This window comes from Bombina bombina, chromosome 2 (assembly GCF_027579735.1).
Source record: "Bombina bombina isolate aBomBom1 chromosome 2, aBomBom1.pri, whole genome shotgun sequence".
NCBI classification, from domain to species: Eukaryota; Metazoa; Chordata; class Amphibia; order Anura; family Bombinatoridae; genus Bombina; species Bombina bombina.
Window position 1 is genome coordinate 1,386,893,827 of NC_069500.1, and position 21,600 is coordinate 1,386,915,426.

The 21,600-nt window shown below is 41.7% G+C and overlaps 1 protein-coding gene across 1 annotated transcript in view; it reads right to left on the reverse strand.

The window, feature by feature from the left end:
- Positions 1-21,600, reverse strand: part of LOC128650395 (solute carrier family 4 member 11) — a 541,036-nt gene that overhangs the window by 353,122 nt on the left and 166,314 nt on the right. Inside the window, exon 4 of the mRNA XM_053704315.1 lies at positions 17,283-17,441. Coding sequence (XP_053560290.1) covers positions 17,283-17,441 — 159 coding nt within the window. The remainder of the gene's footprint in view (positions 1-17,282; positions 17,442-21,600) is intronic.

Genomic DNA, 21,600 nt, shown 5'->3' on the forward strand with positions numbered 1-21,600 from the left:
AGTTTCTTGTTTAGATGAGACGCCATCAGATCTATTTCTGGAAGTTCCCACATTTGAACAATCTGAAGAAATACCTCTGGGTGAAGAGACCATTCGCCCGGATGCAACGTTTGGCGACTGAGATAATCCGCTTCCCAATTGTCTATACCTGGGATATGAACCGCAGAGATTAGACAGGAGCTGGATTCCGCCCAAACCAAAATTTGAGATACTTCTTTCATAGCCAGAAGACTGTGAGTCCCTCCTTGATGATTGATGTATGCCACAGTTGTGACATTGTCTGTCTGAAAACAAATGAACGATTCTCTCTTCAGAAGAGGCCAAAACTGAAGAGCTCTGAAAATTGCACGGAGTTCAAAAATATTGATCGGTAATCTCACCTCCTGAAATTCCCAAACTCCTTGTGCCGTCAGAGATCCCCACACAGCTCCCCAACCTGTGAGACTTGCATCTGTTGAAATTACAGTCCAGGTCGGAAGTACAAAAGAAGCCCCCTGAATTAAACGATGGTGATCTGTCCACCACGTTAGAGAGTGTCGAACAATCGGTTTTAAAAGATATTAATTGAGATATCTTTGTGTAATCCTTGCACCATTGATTCAGCATACAGAGCTGAATAGGTCGCATGTGAAAACGAGCAAAGGGGATCGCGTCCGATGCAGCAGTCATAAGACCTAGAATTTCCATGCATAAGGCTACCGAAGGGAATGATTGTGACTGAAGGTTTCGACAAGCTGAAATCAATTTTAGACGTCTCTTGTCTGTTAAAGACAGAGTCATGGACACTGAATCTATCTGGAAACCCAGAAAGGTTACCCTTGTCTGAGGAATCAATGAACTTTTTGGTAAATTGATCCTCCAACCATGATCTTGAAGAAACAACACAAGTCGATTCGTATGAGATTCTGCTAAATGTAAAGACTGAGCAAGTACCAAGATATCGTCCAAATAAGGAAATACCACAATACCCTGTTCTCTGATTACAGACAGAAGGGCACCGAGAACCTTTGTAAAAATTCTTGGAGCTGTAGCTAGGCCAAACGGCAGAGCCACAAACTGGTAATGCTTGTCCAGAAAAGAGAATCTCAGGAACTGATAATGATCTGGATGAATCGGAATATGCAGATATGCATCCTGTAAATCTATTGTGGACATATAATGCCCTTGCTGAACAAAAGGCAAGATAGTCCTTACAGTTACCATCTTGAACGTTGGTATCCTTACATAACGATTCAATATTTTTAGATCCAGAACTGGTCTGAAGGAATTCTCCTTCTTTGGTACAATGAAGAGATTTGAATAAAACCCCATCCCCTGTTCCGGAACTGGAACTGGCATAATTACTCCAGCCAACTCTAGATCTGAAACACAATTCAGAAATGCTTGAGCTTTCACTGGATTTACTGGGACACGGGAAAGAAAAAATCTCTTTGCAGGAGGTCTCATCTTGAAACCAATTCTGTACCCTTCTGAAACAATGTTCTGAATCCAAAGATTGTGAACAGAATTGATCCAAATTTCTTTGAAAAAACGTAACCTGCCCCCTACCAGCTGAGCTGGAATGAGGGCCGCACCTTCATGTGGACTTAGAAGCAGGCTTTGCTTTTCTAGCAGGCTTGGATTTATTCCAGACTGGAGATGGTTTCCAAACTGAAACTGCTCCTGAGGATGAAGGATTAGGCTTTTGTTCTTTGTTGAAACGAAAGGAACGAAAACGATTATTAGCCCTGTTTTTACCCTTAGATTTTTTATCCTGTGGTAAAAAAGTTCCTTTCCCACCAGTAACAGTTGAGATAATAGAATCCAACTGAGAACCAAATAATTTGTTACCCTGGAAAGAAATGGAAAGTAGAGTTGATTTAGAAGCCATATCAGCATTCCAAGTCTTAAGCCATAAAGCTCTTCTAGCTAAAATAGCTAGAGACATAAACCTGACATCAACTCTGATAATATCAAAAATGGCATCACAGATAAAATTATTAGCATGCTGAAGAAGAAGAATAATATCATGAGAATCATGATCTGTTACTTGTTGCGCTAAAGTTTCCAACCAAAAAGTTGAAGCTGCAGCAACATCAGCCAATGATATAGCAGGTCTAAGAAGATTACCTGAACACAGATAAGCTTTTCTTAGAAAGGATTAAATTTTCCTATCTAAAGGATCCTTAAACGAAGTACCATCTGACGTAGGAATAGTAGTACATTTAGCAAGGGTAGAAATAGCCCCATCAACTTTAGGGATTTTGTCCCAAAATTCTAATCTGTCAGACGGCACAGGATATAATTGCTTAAAACGTTTAGAAGGAGTAAATGAATTACCCAATTTATCCCATTCTTTGGAAATTACTGCAGAAATAGCATTAGGAACAGGAAAAACTTCTGGAATAACCACAGGAGATTTAAATACCTTATCTAAACGTTTAGAATTAGTATCAAGAGGACCAGAATCCTCTATTTCTAAAGCAATTAGTACTTCTTTAAGTAAAGAACGAATAAATTCCATTTTAAATAAATATGAAGATTTATCAGCATCAATCTCTGAGACAGAATCCTCTGAACCAGAAGAGTCATCAGAATCAGAATGATGATGTTCATTTAAAAATTCATCTGTAGGGAGAGAAGTTTTAAAAGATTTTTTACGTTTACTAGAAGGAGAAATAACAGACATAGCCTTCTTGATGGATTCAGAAACAAAATCTCTTATGTTATCAGGAACATTCTGCACCTTAGATGTTGAAGGAACTGCAACAGGCAATGGTACTTTACTAAAGGAAATATTATCTGCATTAACAAGTTTGTCATGACAATTAATACAAACAACAGCCGGAGGAATAGCTACCAAAAGTTTACAGCAGATACACTTAGCTTTGGTAGATCCAGCACTAGACAGCGATTTTCCTGTAGTATCTTCTGACTCAGATGCAACGTGAGACATCTTGCAATATGTAAGAGAAAAAACAACATATAAAGCAAAATTGATCAAATTCCTTAAATGACAGTTTCAGGAATGGGAAAAAATGCCAAAGAACAAGCTTCTAGCAACCAGAAGCAATGAAAAATGAGACTTAAATAATGTGGAGACAAAAGCGACGCCCATATTTTTTAGCGCCAAATCAGACGCCCACATTATTTGGCGCCTAAATGCTTTTGGCGCCAAAAATGACGCCACATCCGGAACGCCGACATTTTTGGCGCAAAATAACGTCAAAAAATGACGCAACTTCCGGCGACACGTATGACGCCGGAAACGGAAAAGATTTTTTGCGCCAAAAAAATCCGCGCCAAGAATGACGCAATAAAATGAAGCATTTTCAGCCCCCGCGAGCCTAACAGCCCACAGGGAAAAAAGAGTCAAATTTTTGAAGGTAAGAAAAAAAATGATTAATTCAAATGCATTATCCCAAATATGAAACTGACTGTCTGAAAATAAGGAATGTTGAACATTCTGAGTCAAGGCAAATAAATGTTTGAATACATATATTTAGAACTTTATAAACAAAGTGCTCAACCATAGCTTAGAGTGTCACAGAAAATAAGATTTACTTACCCCAGGACACTCATCTACATGTTTGTAGAAAGCCAAACCAGTACTGAAACGAGAATCAGCAGAGGTAATGGTATATAAATAAGAGTATATCGTCGATCTGAAAAGGGAGGTAAGAGATGAATCTCTACGACCGATAACAGAGAACCTATGAAATAGACCCCGTAGAAGGAGATCACTGCATTCAAATAGGCAATACTCTCCTCACATCCCTCTGACATTCACTGCACGCTGAGAGGAAAACCGGGCTCCAACTTGCTGCGGAGCGCATATCAACGTAGAATCTAGCACAAACTTACTTCACCACCTCCATAGGAGGCAAAGTTTGTAAAACTGAATTGTGGGTGTGGTGAGGGGTGTATTTATAGGCATTTTGAGGTTTGGGAAACTTTGCCCCTCCTGGTAGGAATGTATATCCCATACGTCACTAGCTCATGGACTCTTGCTAATTACATGAAAGAAAAACAGAATTTATGCTTACCTGATAAAATACTTTCTCTTGTGATGTATCAAGTCCACAGATTCATTCTTTACTTGTGGGATATTCTCCTTCCCAACAGGAAGTGGCAAAGAGAGCACACAGCAGTGCTGTCCATATAGCTCCCCCCCCCCCCTCCAGCTCCACCCCCCAGTCATTTGACCGAAGGTTAGGAAGAAAAAGGAGAAACCATAGGGTGCAGTGGTGACTGTAGTTTAACAAAAAAGCTACCTGACTTAATAGCCAGGGCGGGCCGTGGACTCGATACATCACAAGAGAAAGTAATTTATCAGGTAAGCATAAATTCTGTTTTCTCTTGTAAGATGTCCATGGATTCATCCTATACTTGTGGGATACCAATACCAAAGCTTTAGGACACGGATGAAGGGAGGCAACAAGACAGGCACCACTGCTTGTAAAACTTTTCTCCCAAAAATAGCCTCAGAAGAAGCAAAAGTATTGAATTTGTAAAATTTGGAAAAAGTATGCAGCGAAGACCAAGTTGCTGCCTTACAAATCTGTTCAACAGAAGCCTCATTTTTAAAAGCTCATGTGGAAGCCACTGCTCTGGTAGAATGAGCATTAATTGTTTCAGGAGGCTGCTGGCCAGCAGTCTCATAGGCCAAACGGATGATGCTTTTCAGCCAAAGGGAAAGAGAGGTAGAAGTCGCCTTTTGACCTCTCCTCTTACCAGAATAGATAACAAACAATGAAGGTGTTTGTCTGAAATCCTTAGTTGCTTGTAAATAGAACTTTAAAGCACGAACTACATCAAGATTGTGTAACAGACGTTCCTTCTTCGAAGAAGGATTAGGACACAGAGAAGGAACAACAATTTCCTGGTTAATATTCTTATTAGACACAACCTTAGGAAGAAAACCGGGTTTGGTATGCAAAACTACCTTATCTGCATGGAAAACCAGGTAAGGTGAATCACACTGTAAAGCAGATAGCTCTGAAACTCTTCGAGCAGAGGAGATAGCTACCAAAAACAAAACTTTCCAAGATAAAAGCTTAATATCTATGGAATGTAAAGCTTCAAACGGAACCCCTTGCAGCACTGAAAGAACTAAAATCAGACTCCATGGCGGAGCCACAGGTCTATATACAGGCTTGATTCTGACTAAAGCCTGACTAAACGCTTGAACGTCTGGTACTTCTGCCAGACGTTTGTGTAAAAGGATAGACAAAGCAGATATCTGTCCTTTTAAGGAACTAGCTGATAATCCTTTCTCCAATCCTTCTTGGAGAAAGGACAATATCCTGGGAATCCTAATCTTACTCCATGAATAGCCCTTGGATTCACACCAAAAAAAGATATTTTCGCCAAATCTTATGGTAGATTTTCCTGGTGACAGGCTTTCTAGCCTGAATCAGGGTATCAATAACCGACTCAGAGAAACCACGTTTTGATAGAATTAGGCGTTCAATCTCCAAGCAGTCAGACGCAGAGAAATTAGATTTGGATGCTTGAAAGGACCTTGTATTAGAAGGTCCTGCCTCATTGGTAGTGTCCATGGTGGGACAGATGACATGTCCACTAGGTCTGCATACCAGGTCCTGCCTGGCCACGCAGGCGCTATCAGAATCACCGAAGCCCTCTCCTGCTTGATTCTGGCAACCAGACGAGGGAGGAGAGGAAACGGTGGAAAAACATAGGCCAGATTGAAGGACCAAGGCGCTGCTAGAGCATCTATCAGCACCGCTTGGGGATCCCGGGACCTGGACCCGTAAGTTTCGTGTTCTGATGAGACACCATCAGATCCAATTCTGGAGTGCCCCATAGCTGAGTCAGCTGGGCAAATACCTCCGGGTGAAAATCCGCCTCCCAGTTGTCTACTCCTGGGATGTGAATTGCTGAGAGATGGCAGGAGTGATCCTCCGCCCACCTGATTATCTTGGTTACTTCCATCATTGCTAGGGAACTCCTTGTTCCTCCCTGATGATTGACGTAAGCTACAGTCGTGATGTTGTCCGACTGAAATCTGATGAATTTGGCCGCGGCTAGCTGAGGCCATGCCTGAAGCGCGTTGAATATCGCCCTCAGTTCCAGAATGTTTATCGGGAGAAGAGCCTCTTCCCGAGACCATAAGCCCTGAGCTTTCAGGGAGTCCCAGACTGCACCCCAGCCCAACAGACTAGCATCGGTCGTTACGATGATCCACTCTGGTCTGCGGAAACACATTCCCTGAGACAGGTGATCCTGAGACAACCACCAGAGAAGAGAATCTCTGGTCCCCTGGTCCAGCTGTATTGGAGGAGACAAATCTGTATAATCCCAATTCCACTGTTTGAGCATGCATAGTTGCAGTGGTCTGAGGTGTATCCGTGCAAAAGGGACTATGACTATATGAGTTTTGACTTTCTGACCTCCTTCAGAAATATTTTCATTTCTACCGAGTCTATCAGAGTTCCTAGGAAGGAAACTCTTCTGAGAGGGGAGAGAGAACTCTTTTTGATGTTCACCTTCCACCCGTGAGACCTCAGAAAGGCCAATACAATTTTCGTGTGAGACTTGGCTCTTTGGAAAGTCGACGCCTGAATTAAGATGTCGTCTAGATAAGGCGCCACTGCTATGCCCCGCGGTCTTAGAACCGCCAGGAGGGACCCTAGCACCTTTGTGAATATTCTGGGAGCAGTGGCCAACCCGAAAGGAAGAGCCACAAACTGGTAATGCTTGTCCAGAAAGGCGAACCTGAGAAACTGGTGATGATCTTTGTGGATAGGAATGTGCAGATACGCATCCTTTAAATCCACGGAGGTCATATATTGACCCTCCTGGATCATTGGTAAGATTGTTCGAATAGTCTCCATCTTGAATGATGGGACTCTGAGGAATTTGTTTAGAATTTTGAGATCCAGGATTGGTCTGAAAGCTCCTTCTTTCTTGGGAACCACAAACAGGTTTGAGTAAAAACCCAGCCCTTGTTCCGCCATTGGAACTGGGTGGATCACTCCCATTGTATGTAGGTCTTCTACACAGCGTAAGAACGTCTTTTTCTTTGTCTGGTCTGTAGACAGACAAGAAATGTGGAGCCTTCCCCTTGGAGGGGAGTCCTTGAATTCTGGAAGATATCCCTGGGATACAATCTCTAAGGTCCAGGGATCGAATACATCTCTTGCCCAGGCCTGAGCGAAGAGAGAAAGTCTGCCCCCTACTAGATCCGTTCCCGGATCGGGGGCTACCCCTTCATGCTGTCTTGGAGGCAGCTGCAGGCTTCTTGGCCTGTTTACCCTTGTTCCAGCCCTGGTAAGGTTTCCAGGCTGCCCTGGGTTGGGAAGCGTTACCCTCTTGCTTTGCAGCAGGGGAGGATGAAGCGAGACCGCTCCTGAAATTCCGAAAGGAACGAAAATTATTTTGTTTGTTCTTTAACTTGAAGGACTTGTCCTGAGGGAGAGCATGGCCTTTCCCCCAGTGATTTCTGAAATAATCTCTTTCAATTCAGGCCTGAAGAGGGTCTTTCCTTTGAAAGGGATGTTCAAGAGTTTGGATTTTGACGACACATCGGCCGACCAGGACTTTAGCCATAGCGCCCTGCACACTAAAATGGCGAAACCTGAATTCTTTGCCGCTAACTTAGCTAGTTGGAAATCGGCATCTGTGATAAAAGAATTAGCCAGCTTAAGAGCCTTAATTCTGTCCATAATGTCCTCATATGAGGTCTCCGTCTGGAGCGCATCTTCCAGCACCTCGAACCAGAAAGCAGCTGCAGTAGTTACAGGAACAATGCACGCAATAGGTTGGAGAAGAAAACCTTGTTGAACAAAAATTTTCTTAAGCAAACCCTCTCATTTTTTATCCATAGGGTCTTTGAAAGCACAACTGTCTTCAATTGGTATGGTTGTGCGTTTAGCAAGTGAAGAAATAGCCCCCTCCACCTTAGGGACCGTCTGCCACGAGTCCCGCATGGGGTCAGCTATGGGGAACATTTTCTTAAAAACAGGAGGGGGAACGAAGGGAATACCTGGTCTATCCCACTCCCTAGTAACGATATCCGCAATCCTCTTAGGGACCGGGAACACATCAGTGTAAACAGGAACTTCCAGGTACTTGTCCATTTTACACAATTTCTCTGGAACCACCATAGGGTCGCAGTCATCCAGAGTAACTAATACCTCCCTGAGCAATAAGCGGAGGTGTTCTAGTTTAAATTTAAAAGCAAATATATCTGAATCTGTCTGAGGAGAAACCTTTCCTGAATCGGAAATTTCTCCCTCAGACAGCCCATCCCTAGCCCCAACTTCAGAGCGTTGTGAGGGTATATCGGATACGGCTACTAAAGCGTCAGAATGCTCATTATCTGTTCTTAAAACAGAGCTATCACGCTTTGCAGGTAACACGGGCAGTTTAGATAAGAACACTGAGAGGGTATTATTCATAACTGCCGCCAAATCTTGCAAGGTAAAAGAGTTAGACGCATTAGAGGTGCTAGGCATTGTTTGAGCGGGCGTAACTGGTTGTGACACTTGGGGAGAGGTTGACGGGCTAACCTCGTTACCTTCTGTTTGAAAATCATCTTGGGCCATATTTTTAAGTGTAACAATATGATCTTTAAAGTGTATAGACATATCAGTACAAGTGGGACACATTCTGAGAGGGGGTTCCACCATGGTTCTAAAAACATTGAACAAGGATTTTCCTTGGTGTCAGACATGTTTAAACAGACTAGTAGTAAAACAGGCAGGCTTAGAAATTACTTTAATCAAGTAAAAACAGAATTTATGTTTACCTGATAAATTTCTTTCTCCAACGGTGTTTCCAGTCCACGGCTTCATCCTTACTTGTGGGATATTCTCTTCCCCTACAGGAAATGGCAAAGAGAGCACACAGCAAGAGCTGTCCATATAGTCCCCCCTCTGGCTCCGCCCCCCAGTCATTCGACCGACGGTTAGGAGAAAAAGGAGAAACCATAGGGTGCCGTGGTGACTGTAGTGTATAAAGAAAGACATTTTTCAAACCTGATTAAAAACCAGGGCGGGCCGTGGACCGGACACACCGTTGGAGAAAGAAATTTATCAGGTAAACATAAATTCTGTTTTCTCCAACATTGGTGTGTCCGGTCAACGGCTTCATCCTTACTTGTGGGAACCAATACCAAAGCTTTAGGACACGGATGAAGGGAGGGAGCAAATCAGGTTACCTAAACGGAAGGCACCACGGCTTGCAAAACCTTTCTCCCAAAAACAGCCTCCGAAGAAGCATAAGTATCGAATTTGTAACATTTGGCAAAAGCCTCGTTCTTGAAGGCCCATGTAGAAGCCACAGCTCTAGTAGAATGAGCTGTAACTCGTTCAGGAGGCTGCCGTCCGGCAGTCTCATAAGCCAATCGGATGATGCTTTTCAGCCAAAAAAGAAAGAGAGGAAGTAGTAGCTTTCTGCCCTCTCCTCTTACCAGAATACACGACAAACAAGGATGAAGTTTGTCTGAAATCCTTTGTTGCTTCTAAGTAGAATTTCAAAACACTGACGACATCTAGGTTGTGTAACAAACGTTCCTTCTTCGAAACTGGATTCGGACACAGAGAAGGAGCAACAATTTCCTGGTTAATATTCCTGTTGGAAACGACCTTTGGAAGAAAACCAGGCTTGGTGCGTAAAACTACCTTATCTGTATGGAATACCAGATAGGGAGAAGTACACTGCAAAGCAGATAATTCAGAAACTCTTCTAGCAGAAGAAATAGCAACCAAAAACAAAACTTTCCAAGATAGTAACTTAATATCTATGGAATGCATGGGTTCAAACGGAACATCCTGAAGAACTGAAAGAACTAAATTTACACTCCAAGGAGGAGTCAGAGTTCTGTAAACAGGCTTGATTTTAACTAAAGCCTGTACACACGCCTGTACATCTGACACAGCTGCCAGACGTTTGAGTAATAAAACAGACCGAGCAGATATCTGTCCCTTTAAGGAACTAGCTGACAACCCTTTATCCAAACCCTCTTGGAGAAAGGAAAGTATCCTAGGAATTTTAATTTTACTCCAAGAGAATCCCTTGGATTCACACCAACAGATATATTTTTGCCATATCTTAAGGTAAATTTTTCTAGTTACAGGTTTTCTGGCTTGCACCAGAGTGTCTATCACTGAATCCGAAAACCCACGCTTAGATAGAATCAAGCGTTCAATTTCCAAGCAGTCAGATGCAGGGAGACTAAATTTGGATGTTCGAATGGACCTTGTACTAGAAGATCCTGTCTCAAGGTAGCTTCCATGGTGGAGCCGATGACATATTCACCAGGTCTGCAAACCAAGTCCTGCGTGGCCATGCAGGAGCTACTAGAATCACCAATGCCTTCTCCTGATTTATCCTGGCTACAAGCCTGGGAAGGAGAGGAAACGGTGGAAACACATAAGCTAGATTGAACGACCAGGTCGCCACTAATGCATCCACTAGTGTCGCCTTGGGATCCCTGGATCTGGACCCGTATCGAGGAACCTTGGCGTTCTGGCGAGACGCCATCAGATCCATATCTGGAATGCCCCAAAGATGTGTTAACTGGGTAAAAACCTCCGGGTGAAGTTCCCACTCCCCCGGATGGAAAGTCTGACGACTCAAATAATCCGCCTCCCAGTTGTCTACTCCTGGGATGTGAATTGCAGGAGTGATCCTCCGCCCATTTGATGATCTTGGGAACTCTTTGTTCCCCCCTGATGATTGATGTACGCTACAGTCATCATGTTGTCCGACTGAAATCTGATGAATTTGGCCTCCGCTAGTTGAGGCCATGCCTGAAGCGCATTGAATATCGCTCTCAGTCTAAAAAGTTTATCGGAAGAAGAGACTCTTCCCAAGACCATAGACCCTGAGCTTTCAGAGAGTTCCAGACCGCACCCCAGTCTAAGAGACTGGCGTCGGTCGTGACGAAAATCCACTCTGGACTGCGGAAACTCATTCCCAGAGACAGGTGATCTAAAGTCAACCACCAGCGGAGTGAGTCCCTGGATATCTGGTCTACTTGAATCTGGGGAGACAAGTCTGCATAATCCCCATTCCATTGTTTGAGCATGCACAGTTGTAATGGTCTTAGATGAATTCGAGCAAAAGGAACTATGTCCATTGCTGCAACCATTAATCCTATTACCTCCATGCACTGAGCTATGGGAAGGCTGAGGAATAGAGTGAAGAACTTGACAAGCGTCTAGAAGCTTTAATTTTTTGACCTCTGTCAGGAAGATCTTCATTTCTACAGAATCTATTATTGTTCCCAAAAAGGGAACTCTTGTAGACGGGGACAGAGAACTCTTTTCTACGTTCACCTTCCACCTGTGAGATCTGAGAAAGGCTAGAACAATGTCTGTATAAGCCCTTGCTTTGGAAAGAGACAACGCTGAATTAGAATGTCGTCTAGATAAGGTGCTACAGCAATGCCCCTCGGTCTTAGCACCGCTAGAAGGGACCCTAGCACCTTTGTGAAAATTCTGGGAGCAGTGGCTAAACCGAACGGAAGAGCCACGAACTGGTAATGTTTGTCCAGAAAGGCGAACCTCAGGAACTGATAATGATCTTTGTGGATAGGAATATGCAGGTACGCATCCTTTAAGTCCACGGTAGTCATATATTGACCCTCTTGGATTGTTGGCCTGAAAGTTCCCTCTTTTTTTGGGAACTACAAACAGGTTTGAGTAAAAAACCCAGACCTTGTTCCGCTATCGGAACTGGGTGTATCAGTCCCATCTTTAATAGGTCTCCTACGCAATGTAAGAATGCCTGTCTCTTTATCTGGTCTGAAGATAAGCGACACATGTGGAACCTTCCCCTTGGAGGAAGTTCCTTGAACTCTAGAAGATACCCCTGAGAGACTATTTCTAGTGCCCAGGGATCCAAAACATCTCTTGCCCAAGCCTGAGCAAAGAGAGAAAGTCTGCCCCCTACTAGATCCGGTCCCGGATCGGGGGCTACCCCTTCATGCTGTCTTGGTAGCAGCAGCAGGCTTCTTGGCCTGTTTACCCTTGTTCCAGCCTTGCAATGGTTTCCATGCTGGTTTAGGCTGGGAAGCGGTGCCTTCTTGTCTAGAGGCTGCAGAGTTAGGATTTGGTCCGTTCCTGAAATTGCGAAAGGAACGAAAATCAGATTTGTTCTTAGCCTTGAAAGGCTTATCCTGTGGGAGAGCATGGCCCTTACCACCAGTAATGTCTGAAATAATCTCTTTCAATTCCGGCCCAAAAAGGGTCTTACCCTTGTAAGGAATATTAAACAATTTAGTTTTGGACGACACATCCGCCGACCAAGATTTTAGCCAAAGCGCTCTGCGCGCCACTATAGCAAAACCTGAATTTTTCGCCGCTAACTTAAATTGGAAAGCGGCATCCAAAATAAAGGAATTAGCCAACTTTAGTGCGTGAATTCTGTCCATGACTTCATCATATGGAGTCTCCTTTTGGAGCGAATTTTCTAGTTCCTCGAACCAAAAGACGCTGCCGTGGTGACAGGAATAATGCACGAAATTGGTTGAAGAAGGAAACCTTGCTGGTACAAATATCTTTTTTAGCAATCCTTTAAATTTTTTATCTTTGAAAGCGCAAGGAATAGTTGTGCGCTTGGCTAGCGTTGAAACTGCCCCCTCAACCTTAGGGGCCGTTTGCCATGCGTCCCTTCTGGGGTCGACAATGGGGAACATTTTCTTGAATATGGGAGGTGGAACAAAAGGTATATCTGGCCTTTCCCACTCCTAGTCGCTATGTCCGCCACCCTCTTGGGTATCGGAAAAGCATCAGCGTGCACTGGGACCTCTAAGAATTTGTCCATTTTGCACCTAGTTTTTTGCACGTAGTTAGCACCTCCTTAAGCAGGGCGCGGAGATGTTCTAACTTAAATTTAAATGCCACGATATCAGGTTCTGCCTGCTGAGAAATTTTCCCTGAATCAGAAATTTCCCCTTCAGACAGACCCTCCTTCACTGCCAATACAGATTGATGTGAGGGTATAACAGATAAGTTATCATCAGCGCCAACTTGCTCATCCTCTGTATTTAAAACTGAGCAATCACGCTTTCTAGGAAATTATGGTAGTTTGGATAATAAATTTGCTATAGAATTATCCATCACAGTAGTTAATTGCTGCATAGTAACAAGCATTGGCGCGCTAGATGTACTAGGTATCGCCTGCGTGGGCAAAACTGGTGTTGACACAGAAGGAGAGGATGAGGAACTATCCCCACTACCTTCATCTTGGGCAATTTTATTAAATGTGACATCACTGTCCTAACTTTGTTTGGACGCCCTGGCACATTTTGCACAAATAGTTAAAGGGGGAACCACCTTGGCCTCTATACACACAGAACATATGCTATCTGAAGGTACAGACATGTTAGACAGAATTTGGCAGGCTAATAATGCAATAAAAACGTTTTTAAACAAAACTGTTACTGTCCCTTTAAATAATAAAAAGGCACCCTTTATTCCTGCAAGTTTGAAAAACTATGAGGGCAATATCCGATTTTTACAAAATTTGCACCCCAGTGTCCTAATGCCTTGAAAGTATTGCACACAAAGTTTCAAGACTTTAACCCTTAAAATGAGCAAACCGGAGCTATTTGTTCAAATCAACAATCTTAACACATTACAATCACTGCCACAGCCTTGCTGCGGCTTTTTACCTTCCCTGAGAGTTATTCACCATTGAAATGAACCTTCCTGAGTCCGTTTTTTGAGCCACAGGACCCCTCACATGAAGCTGCATGCACTGCCTTGGAATTAAACTGCGCAACAGAGACGCGAAAATGGGGCCTCCTTCCTCTGCATACTAGAGTGAAGGGGCCTTTCTGACTGGAATAGTCTAACCAAATGCCAGGTGAAATAAAACGTTCCCAAAAGTGTTTTTAACTACACAAAAACACTCTAAATGCCATATAAATATGATATAAATATTGTATAAATCAATCGATTTAGCCCACAATAGTGTCAACCAGTATATCGCCCATTAATAAGCCTTCATTCTGTTATGAGTCTAAGAAAATGGCTTACCGATGCCAAAAAGGGAAAATGACAGTCTTCTAGCATTACTATGTCTTGTTAGAAAATGGACTAGTCATACCTTGAGCAGAAAAGTCTGCAAACTGTTCCCCCCAACTGAAGTTCTCTGGGCTCAACAGTCCTGCGTGGGAACAGCAATTGATTTTAGTTACTGCTGCTAAAATCATACTCCTCTTTAAACAGAACTCTTCATCTTTTTCTGTTTTAGAGTAAATAGTACAAACCGGCACTATTTTAAAATAACAAACTCTTGATAGAAGAATAAAAAACTACAACTAACACCACATACTCTTTACCATCCCCGTGGAGATGCTACTTGTTCAGAGCGGCAAAGAGAATGACTGGGGGGGCGGAGCCAGAGGGGGGACTATATGGACAGCTCTTGCTGTGTGCTCTCTTTGCCATTTCCTGTAGGGGAAGAGAATATCCCACAAGTAAGGATGAAGCCGTGGACCGGACACACCAATGTTGGAGAAAACACACTTTGAACATTACTGTGCCTTTAAGAGATAAAAAAGGCACACAATTTTGCAAAACAGTGAAAAATGCAGCAAACTTTTCGAAATTTTTACAGTATGTACCTAAAGCATTAGTAAGATTGCACCACTAGCAATAAAAACGATTAACCCCTTAATGCCCAAACCGGATTGACAGTAAGCCAAAAAAACGGTTAAAAAACGTTCAGCACCTTGCCACAGCTCTGCTGTGGCCCTACCTTTGCAAAAGTTGGTTGAAAGTAGTGTCAACCAGCATAAACTAGCCCTGTTATGTAAGCTTGAAATTCCATACTTAGTCTCTGAATACAGCTTACCTTTCCCTCATGGGGATATTATCAGTCTTCTCTAGCATTATCACAGTCTTGTCTAGAAGAAAAAAGACTGAACATACCTTATTGTAGCTTAACCTGCAAACCGTTCCCCCCAACTGAAGTTTTCTTGTACTCCTCAGTCCTGTGTGGGAACAGCAGTGGATTTTAGTTACAACATGCTAAAATCATCTTCCTCCCTGCAGAAATCTTCATCTCCTTTCTGCTAGAGAGTAAATGGTACCGGTGTGTACTATTTAAAATAACAAAATCTTGCTTGTTGAAAATAAAAACTACAATTTTTCTATCACATTCACTTTACCCTTCTGATTGCTTAGAGCCGGCAAAGAGAATGACTGGGGGGTGGAGCTGGAGGGGGAGCTATATGGACAGCTCTGCTGTGTGCTCTCTTTGCCACTTCCTGTTGGGAAGGAGAATATCCCACAAGTAAAGGATGAATCCGTGGACTCGATACATCTTACAAGAGAAATACAGATAGATGAATTACATATTTGAATAGAAACATATTGCAGTGTACATGTATTGGCAAAAATGCTTCTGTAAAAGTTATTGCTCTTTTAGTGCTAGTATTCATCTCTGCATGTGCATATTGTCAGTGCACCAGCATTTTAAATACAGCAGCTGCTCAGAGCATCAGTGGGGCTTGTCTCACGTCAGCCATTAACAAACTGAGTCATTACCAGATGGTACAAGAACCTTAGGCTCTATGAACAAGTGCTATGTTTAAAATGCTGGTGCACGGTGCATACTTAAAGGGACACTCAAGTCAAACTAAACTTTTATGGTTCAGATAGAGCAGCAGTTTTAAGACACTTTCCAATTTACTTCCATTATCAAATTTTGCATAGTTGTTATATTTACACTTTCTGTGGAACAAGATCCTACTGAGCATGTGCACAAGCTCACAGGGTATACATATACTAGTCTGTGATTGGCTGATGTCTGTCACATGATTCAGGGGGCCAGAAAATGGGAGAGAAAAACATTTGTCAGACAAAAAAATCTACTGCTTATTTGAAATTCTGAGTAAGTGTTATTGCATTGTCTTTTTATTATGCACTTGTTAATGATGTCATTCTACTGCATTCAGTGGTCCTTTAAATACACTTTTGAAACAGCTATAGTTTTATTAGAAGCAATTTTGCCAACACATTTATATTACAAACATGCTTCTATTGAAAACTGAAATGCATTCATGTGGATTTAAACTTTGGCTGGAACGGCCCATTAAAACTAGCAAGGAAATGCTTGCTTGTGCACAACTGATGCTCAGATGTCTATAGTGCAATGGCTGGATTCTCACAACATGGAACAAAACTAAAAAAAAAAGCACAGAAGCATTTTACTATACAATCTCTGCTACAGAGGTGAAGAGCCAATTCACCTGTATATCAGAGGAGCTATAAAGTGATGCTATCATCTTTATTGGAGCGGGTACAGCTTATAGCTTCACATTGGCTGTGCCACCATCTGCCTGGTATAAAATTGCTGTTTGCAGCGGTGCAGCCAGATGATGCTATTTCTAGTCATACAGAGGAAAATACAGTCATTTAGCAGGAGATGTAGCTCTGAAATATATGTTCACTGCTGTAATGGATACATAGAAGAAGTGCATGTGTGACATCATCAGGGATTCATTGCATAGGAAGTAAATTATGACTACACATCTGTATTTAGAGGCACATTACAAAAACTCTGGACAACTAGTAAAATCGACAACAGAATATACTGGAATACACTTTCATAAACTGTATATCTACTGAATATGTAATGTGAGCCAAAGACAGACTTAGGGCTAGATTTATCAAAGCTGAGGCGTACAGTGGCGCGTATACGCGCCCCTGTACGCCTCAGCTCGCCTGTGGCGGGGAGAAATTACCCGCAGGTATTTACCATTGCACACAAGCACAATTTTGCTCTTGAGTGCAATCCCGCCCCCTGCCCGCGCACAGCCAATCACATGCGGGCAGGAGCTGTCAATCTCCTTGGTCAGACTCGACCGCGGAGATTGAATTTCGCCACCTTAGAGGTGGCGAAGAGGTTAGGGAAGCGGCGGTCTGGTGACCGCTGCTTGTTAAATTACGGCGAGCAAGTTCTTATGAGAACTTGCAGCCGTAGGGCTTTAATAAATCGAGCCCCTATTCTTACAGAACAGTTCCCATAACGTGTGCTCTGCACCAGTAATTGTGGTACAGGATACACTTGTGCAAAACATATCTACACACTTGCTTCTAACTTGAGATTGAATTATTAGTATTAAATGCATTAAAATTGGATGTTAAAAAATCCCTAACTCTCCACTGGGCAGCGTTTCATGATGAACCAATAGGTTATGGTTCTTGGCATTTATTTATGCAGGGTCTCTGCCCTTGTGGTAGCCCTGCACTAGGATGGCGCTGGGCAGTAACCCGCTGGTGTATTGGCACTACACACAGTTTAAGGTTTGCATCACCTACCTGCAGCACTTTGTGGGCCTTCCAAGTTGACATTTACAAAAAACCTGATGCTCTCTCCAGAGACGATGGATGAGTGTACAGTGTCAAAAAGCTCCTCTCCTCCAACTCCTTCTTCCTCTTTGGGGTCACAGCCGTCATCTGTGTCACACTTATGGTAACCTAGAAATAAAACACACAACAGCATTAAACACAATTATTCTGGCTTGACAAACAAACTGTTCAATTAAAAAAAAAAAATATATATATATATATATATATATATATATATATATATATATATATATATATATATATATATATATATATATATATATATATATATATATATATATATATATATCACAGTGTTCTCTCCAGGGCAAATTTAGCGGGTACACCACCAAGTTGATTTTACTGACCACCCGGCTAAAATTAAAGCCAATATTTAATGTTTATTAAATTATGCTATTAATCTGTGCTTTGGCTAGTTTAATAACATTTATAAATAATAGAAAATGTTTAAAAATTGCAAAGTATTACATTGTGCCCCCTGTCCCCCCTCACCACTTAATGCCACCGGCTGGCACACTTTTCTGTGATCACTGTACCATATTGCAGATCTAACCATTAAATACAGAAGAATTGCACGATCAGCAAGTGCTTTGTTTAAAACGGAATGCCCTATCTGAATCATGAACATTTCATTTTGACTTGACTGTACTTGTTTGCCATCCCTTACTATAAAAATATATATTGTAAGAAGCTGAATATGTAAACTGTAAATTAGTATAAACGTACGGTTAAAGGGACATGCAACCCCACATTTTATTTCATTATTCAGATAGAACAGATTCTAAAAAAAAAAGATACAAAAAGAACAAAGACAATTTGATGATAAAAGTAAAATTAGAAAGTTGTTTAAAATTGCATGCTCTGAGTTGTATGTCCTTTTAATTATATGACAGTACAGCATTTAAAGGGACAATAAAGGTTCAGAATAATGTTATGATTTTGTCTGAATTTTCAGTGAACGTTGGACTCCGCTTCAGGATCTACTGAGCGGGTCTTCACGGGCTTCCTGGTTAGTCACAGCCCGGTCGCGCTATTGGAATAAATGCAACTCTCTCTCGCTCTGGTCTAGTAGCGGGAGCGAGCTACATTTATTCCAATACCGCGACCGGGCGTGCTGTGACTAACCAGCAAGCCCGTGAAGCGCTTTAGATATTCAAGACCCCCTCAGTAGATCCTGGAGTCCAACGTTCACTGAAAATTCTGAAAATACTTTTACATTTTTGAAGTTACCGCTTAAATAATGTGTGCAGAATTATACAACATTATTCTGAATCTTTACTGTCCCTTTAAGGACCAGTAAATTAAAAATTAAACTTTCATGATTTAGATAGTGTGTGCTATTTTAAATAACTTTCCAATTTCTTCTTCTTATCGGATTTGCTTTGTTCTCCTTGTATCCTTTGTTGAAAAGCATACCTAGATAGGTTCAAGCGCAGCAATGCACTTCTGGAAGCTAGCTGCTGATTGGTGGCCGCACATAGCTCTACATATATCTCATAGGCTTACAGGATGTGTCCAGCAAGCTCCCAGTAGCACAGTGTTGAAGGGGCAGCAAAGAGTACAAAGAGAATGAAGCAAATTATATAATACAAGCATATTGGAATATTGTTTAAAACTGTAAACGCTATCTGAATCATCAGAGGAAATAATTTAAGTAACGTGTCCCTTTAAAACAAAAACAAAAAAAACATCATATTCTGGTGCATGAGATGTCAGTGTGACCTGTCAAAAATGCTATAAAATGCAAACAATGACACCTACTGTGCAGTGTTCTCAGAATGCTAGAGAAGTCTAGGAGTACATATAACAAAATAACTCAAAATTAATTAGTCTAATGAGGACAATAGCAGAATGGGGAGCCATTATCTCTCAGCAGGAAAAGGAATACTGTGTTAAAAAAAGTTCTAAGTTCTAAAAGGGCCAACAAATACACATTAAGGTAAAACAAATTACTATATTTTTTTTTACTCACAAACCATCCTGGTGGTTGGGAAATGCTCCCTAAAGGTAATTATAAGTAGGTATGTTTTGCAGTGTGACCACACACACAATACTGAGCACATTTCTTTAGCTGCACTGAAGTGATGCCCATTAACTTAAAGCGTCGCATTACAGGATCACAGTGCTGCAATGAATCTATTGACTGTGTAACAACAACTCCAAAATGTATTGCTCCAACAGAAAGATTAGCATAATCATACCAGCTGAGCTTCGTTTTTCAGCAAAACATGAATTACGCAACGTTACTTGACCCAACAATATAGCATGGCCTTATTCATCTAAATGCAAAAAGCTTCCCCGTATTAAAGGGACAGTAATGTCAAAATTAAAGGGACAGTCTACAATTGTTTTAAAAGATAGATACCCTTTATTATCTATTCCCCTGTTTTGCATAACCAACACTATTATATTAATACACTTTTTACCTCTAATTAACTTGTATCTAAGCATCTTCTGACAGCCCCCTGATCACATGACACTTTGTTTTATTATCTATTGACTAGCATTTAGTATTGTGTTGTGCTAAATCTTAAATAACATGACAGGCATCAAAACAATATTATCTATATGGCCCACATGAACTAGCAGTCTCCTGTTGTGAAAAGCTAATAAAAAGTATGTGATAAGAGGCTGTCTGCAGTGGCTTAGAAACAGGCAGAAATTGATATGTTTAAATGTTATAAAGTGTATTACTATAACAAAGTAAAAAGTAAATTATGGTGGTACTTTTTATACAGCACTTTCAGATAATATCAGTATCATTTTATGATGACCATTCAACTAAAGAGAAAATCATGCAACTTTGCATTATTTCTCCTTTTGTTTAATACTATGTTTGCGTGAGTGGCATCATTATTATACAACTTTGAAATTTTAGATCTCTGGAACAAGAAAAGTTAACAATAATCTACCCCATTAAAGGTAGTCATGTAAGTAGTTTTGGCTGTAGGAATGACTAAAAATACTCATGTTGTCAAATGTGTCATTCAGGCGCTAAAACTATTTGAAAATCAGGATTTAAATGCATAATGTGTGTACATTTGTATACATACAAAGGAAAGACAACACAAAGTCTGGTGGGTTTTAATGTTTGGAATAAACATTAAAATCTGGTTTAACCAGCTGATGGTGCTTGCTCCAAGCTGAAAAACTGCTTTTGGTCTCTGAAAACCAATTGGGTGGATTTGAACAGGGTCTATGCTTGTTTTAAAATCAATTTTAAAAAAAATTCTGTCTAGATTGCCTAAGACACTCATTGGTTCCCTCCACTTCTCCACGTGATTTCACGGGTTGGGCTAGCCGGGGTTTTCAGTAACATATATATATATATAAACATATAAACATAATGTATGCTTACCAGATAAATTCCTTTCCTTCCTGGCAGGGAGAGTCCAAGACTTCATTCCTTACTGTTGGGAAAATACAACACCTTGCCACCAGGAAGAGGGCCCAAAACACCCCAGCCAAAGGCTTAAATATCCCTCCCACTACCCCCTATCCCCCCAGTCACCCTGCCGAGGAAACAAGGAAAAGTAGGAGAAACATTAGGGTATAAAGGTGCCAGGAAAAATAATATAAAAAGGGAGCCGCTCAACAAAAAATAAATTACTGGGAGGGCCGTGGACTCTCCCTGCCAGGAAGGAAAGGAATTTATCTGGTAAGCATAAATTATGTTTTCCTTCGATAAGGCAGGGAGAGTCCACGGCTTCATTCCTTACTTTTGGGAAAACTATACCCAAGCTCCAGAGGACACTGAAGGAATAACGGGAGGGAAACAAAAAGAGGCGGACCCTATTCTGAGGGCACCACAGCCAGCAAAACTTTTCACCCGGAAAGCTGCTTCAGCCGAAGCAAAGACATCACACTTGTAAAATTTAGAAAAAGTGTGTAAGGAGGACCAGGTAGCCGCCTTACAAATCTGATCCATAGAGGCTTTGTTCTTTAAAGCCCAGGAGGAAGTCACTGCTCTAGTGGAATGAGCCGTTATCCTCTTAGGAGGCTGTCTCCCCGCTGTCTCATAAGCTAAACGGATGACACTCCTCAACCAGAAAGATAGGGAAGACATAGTAGCCTTCTGCCCCTTACGCTTTCCCGTATAGATGACAAAGAGGAAGATTGTCTGAATTCCTTAGTAGCCTGAAGATAGAACTTCAAGGCACAAACCACATCTAGATTGTGAAGCAAAAGTTCCTTCACTGAAGAAGGATTAGGACACAAGGAAGGAACAACAATTTCTTGATTAATGTTACGATCCGACACCACCTTA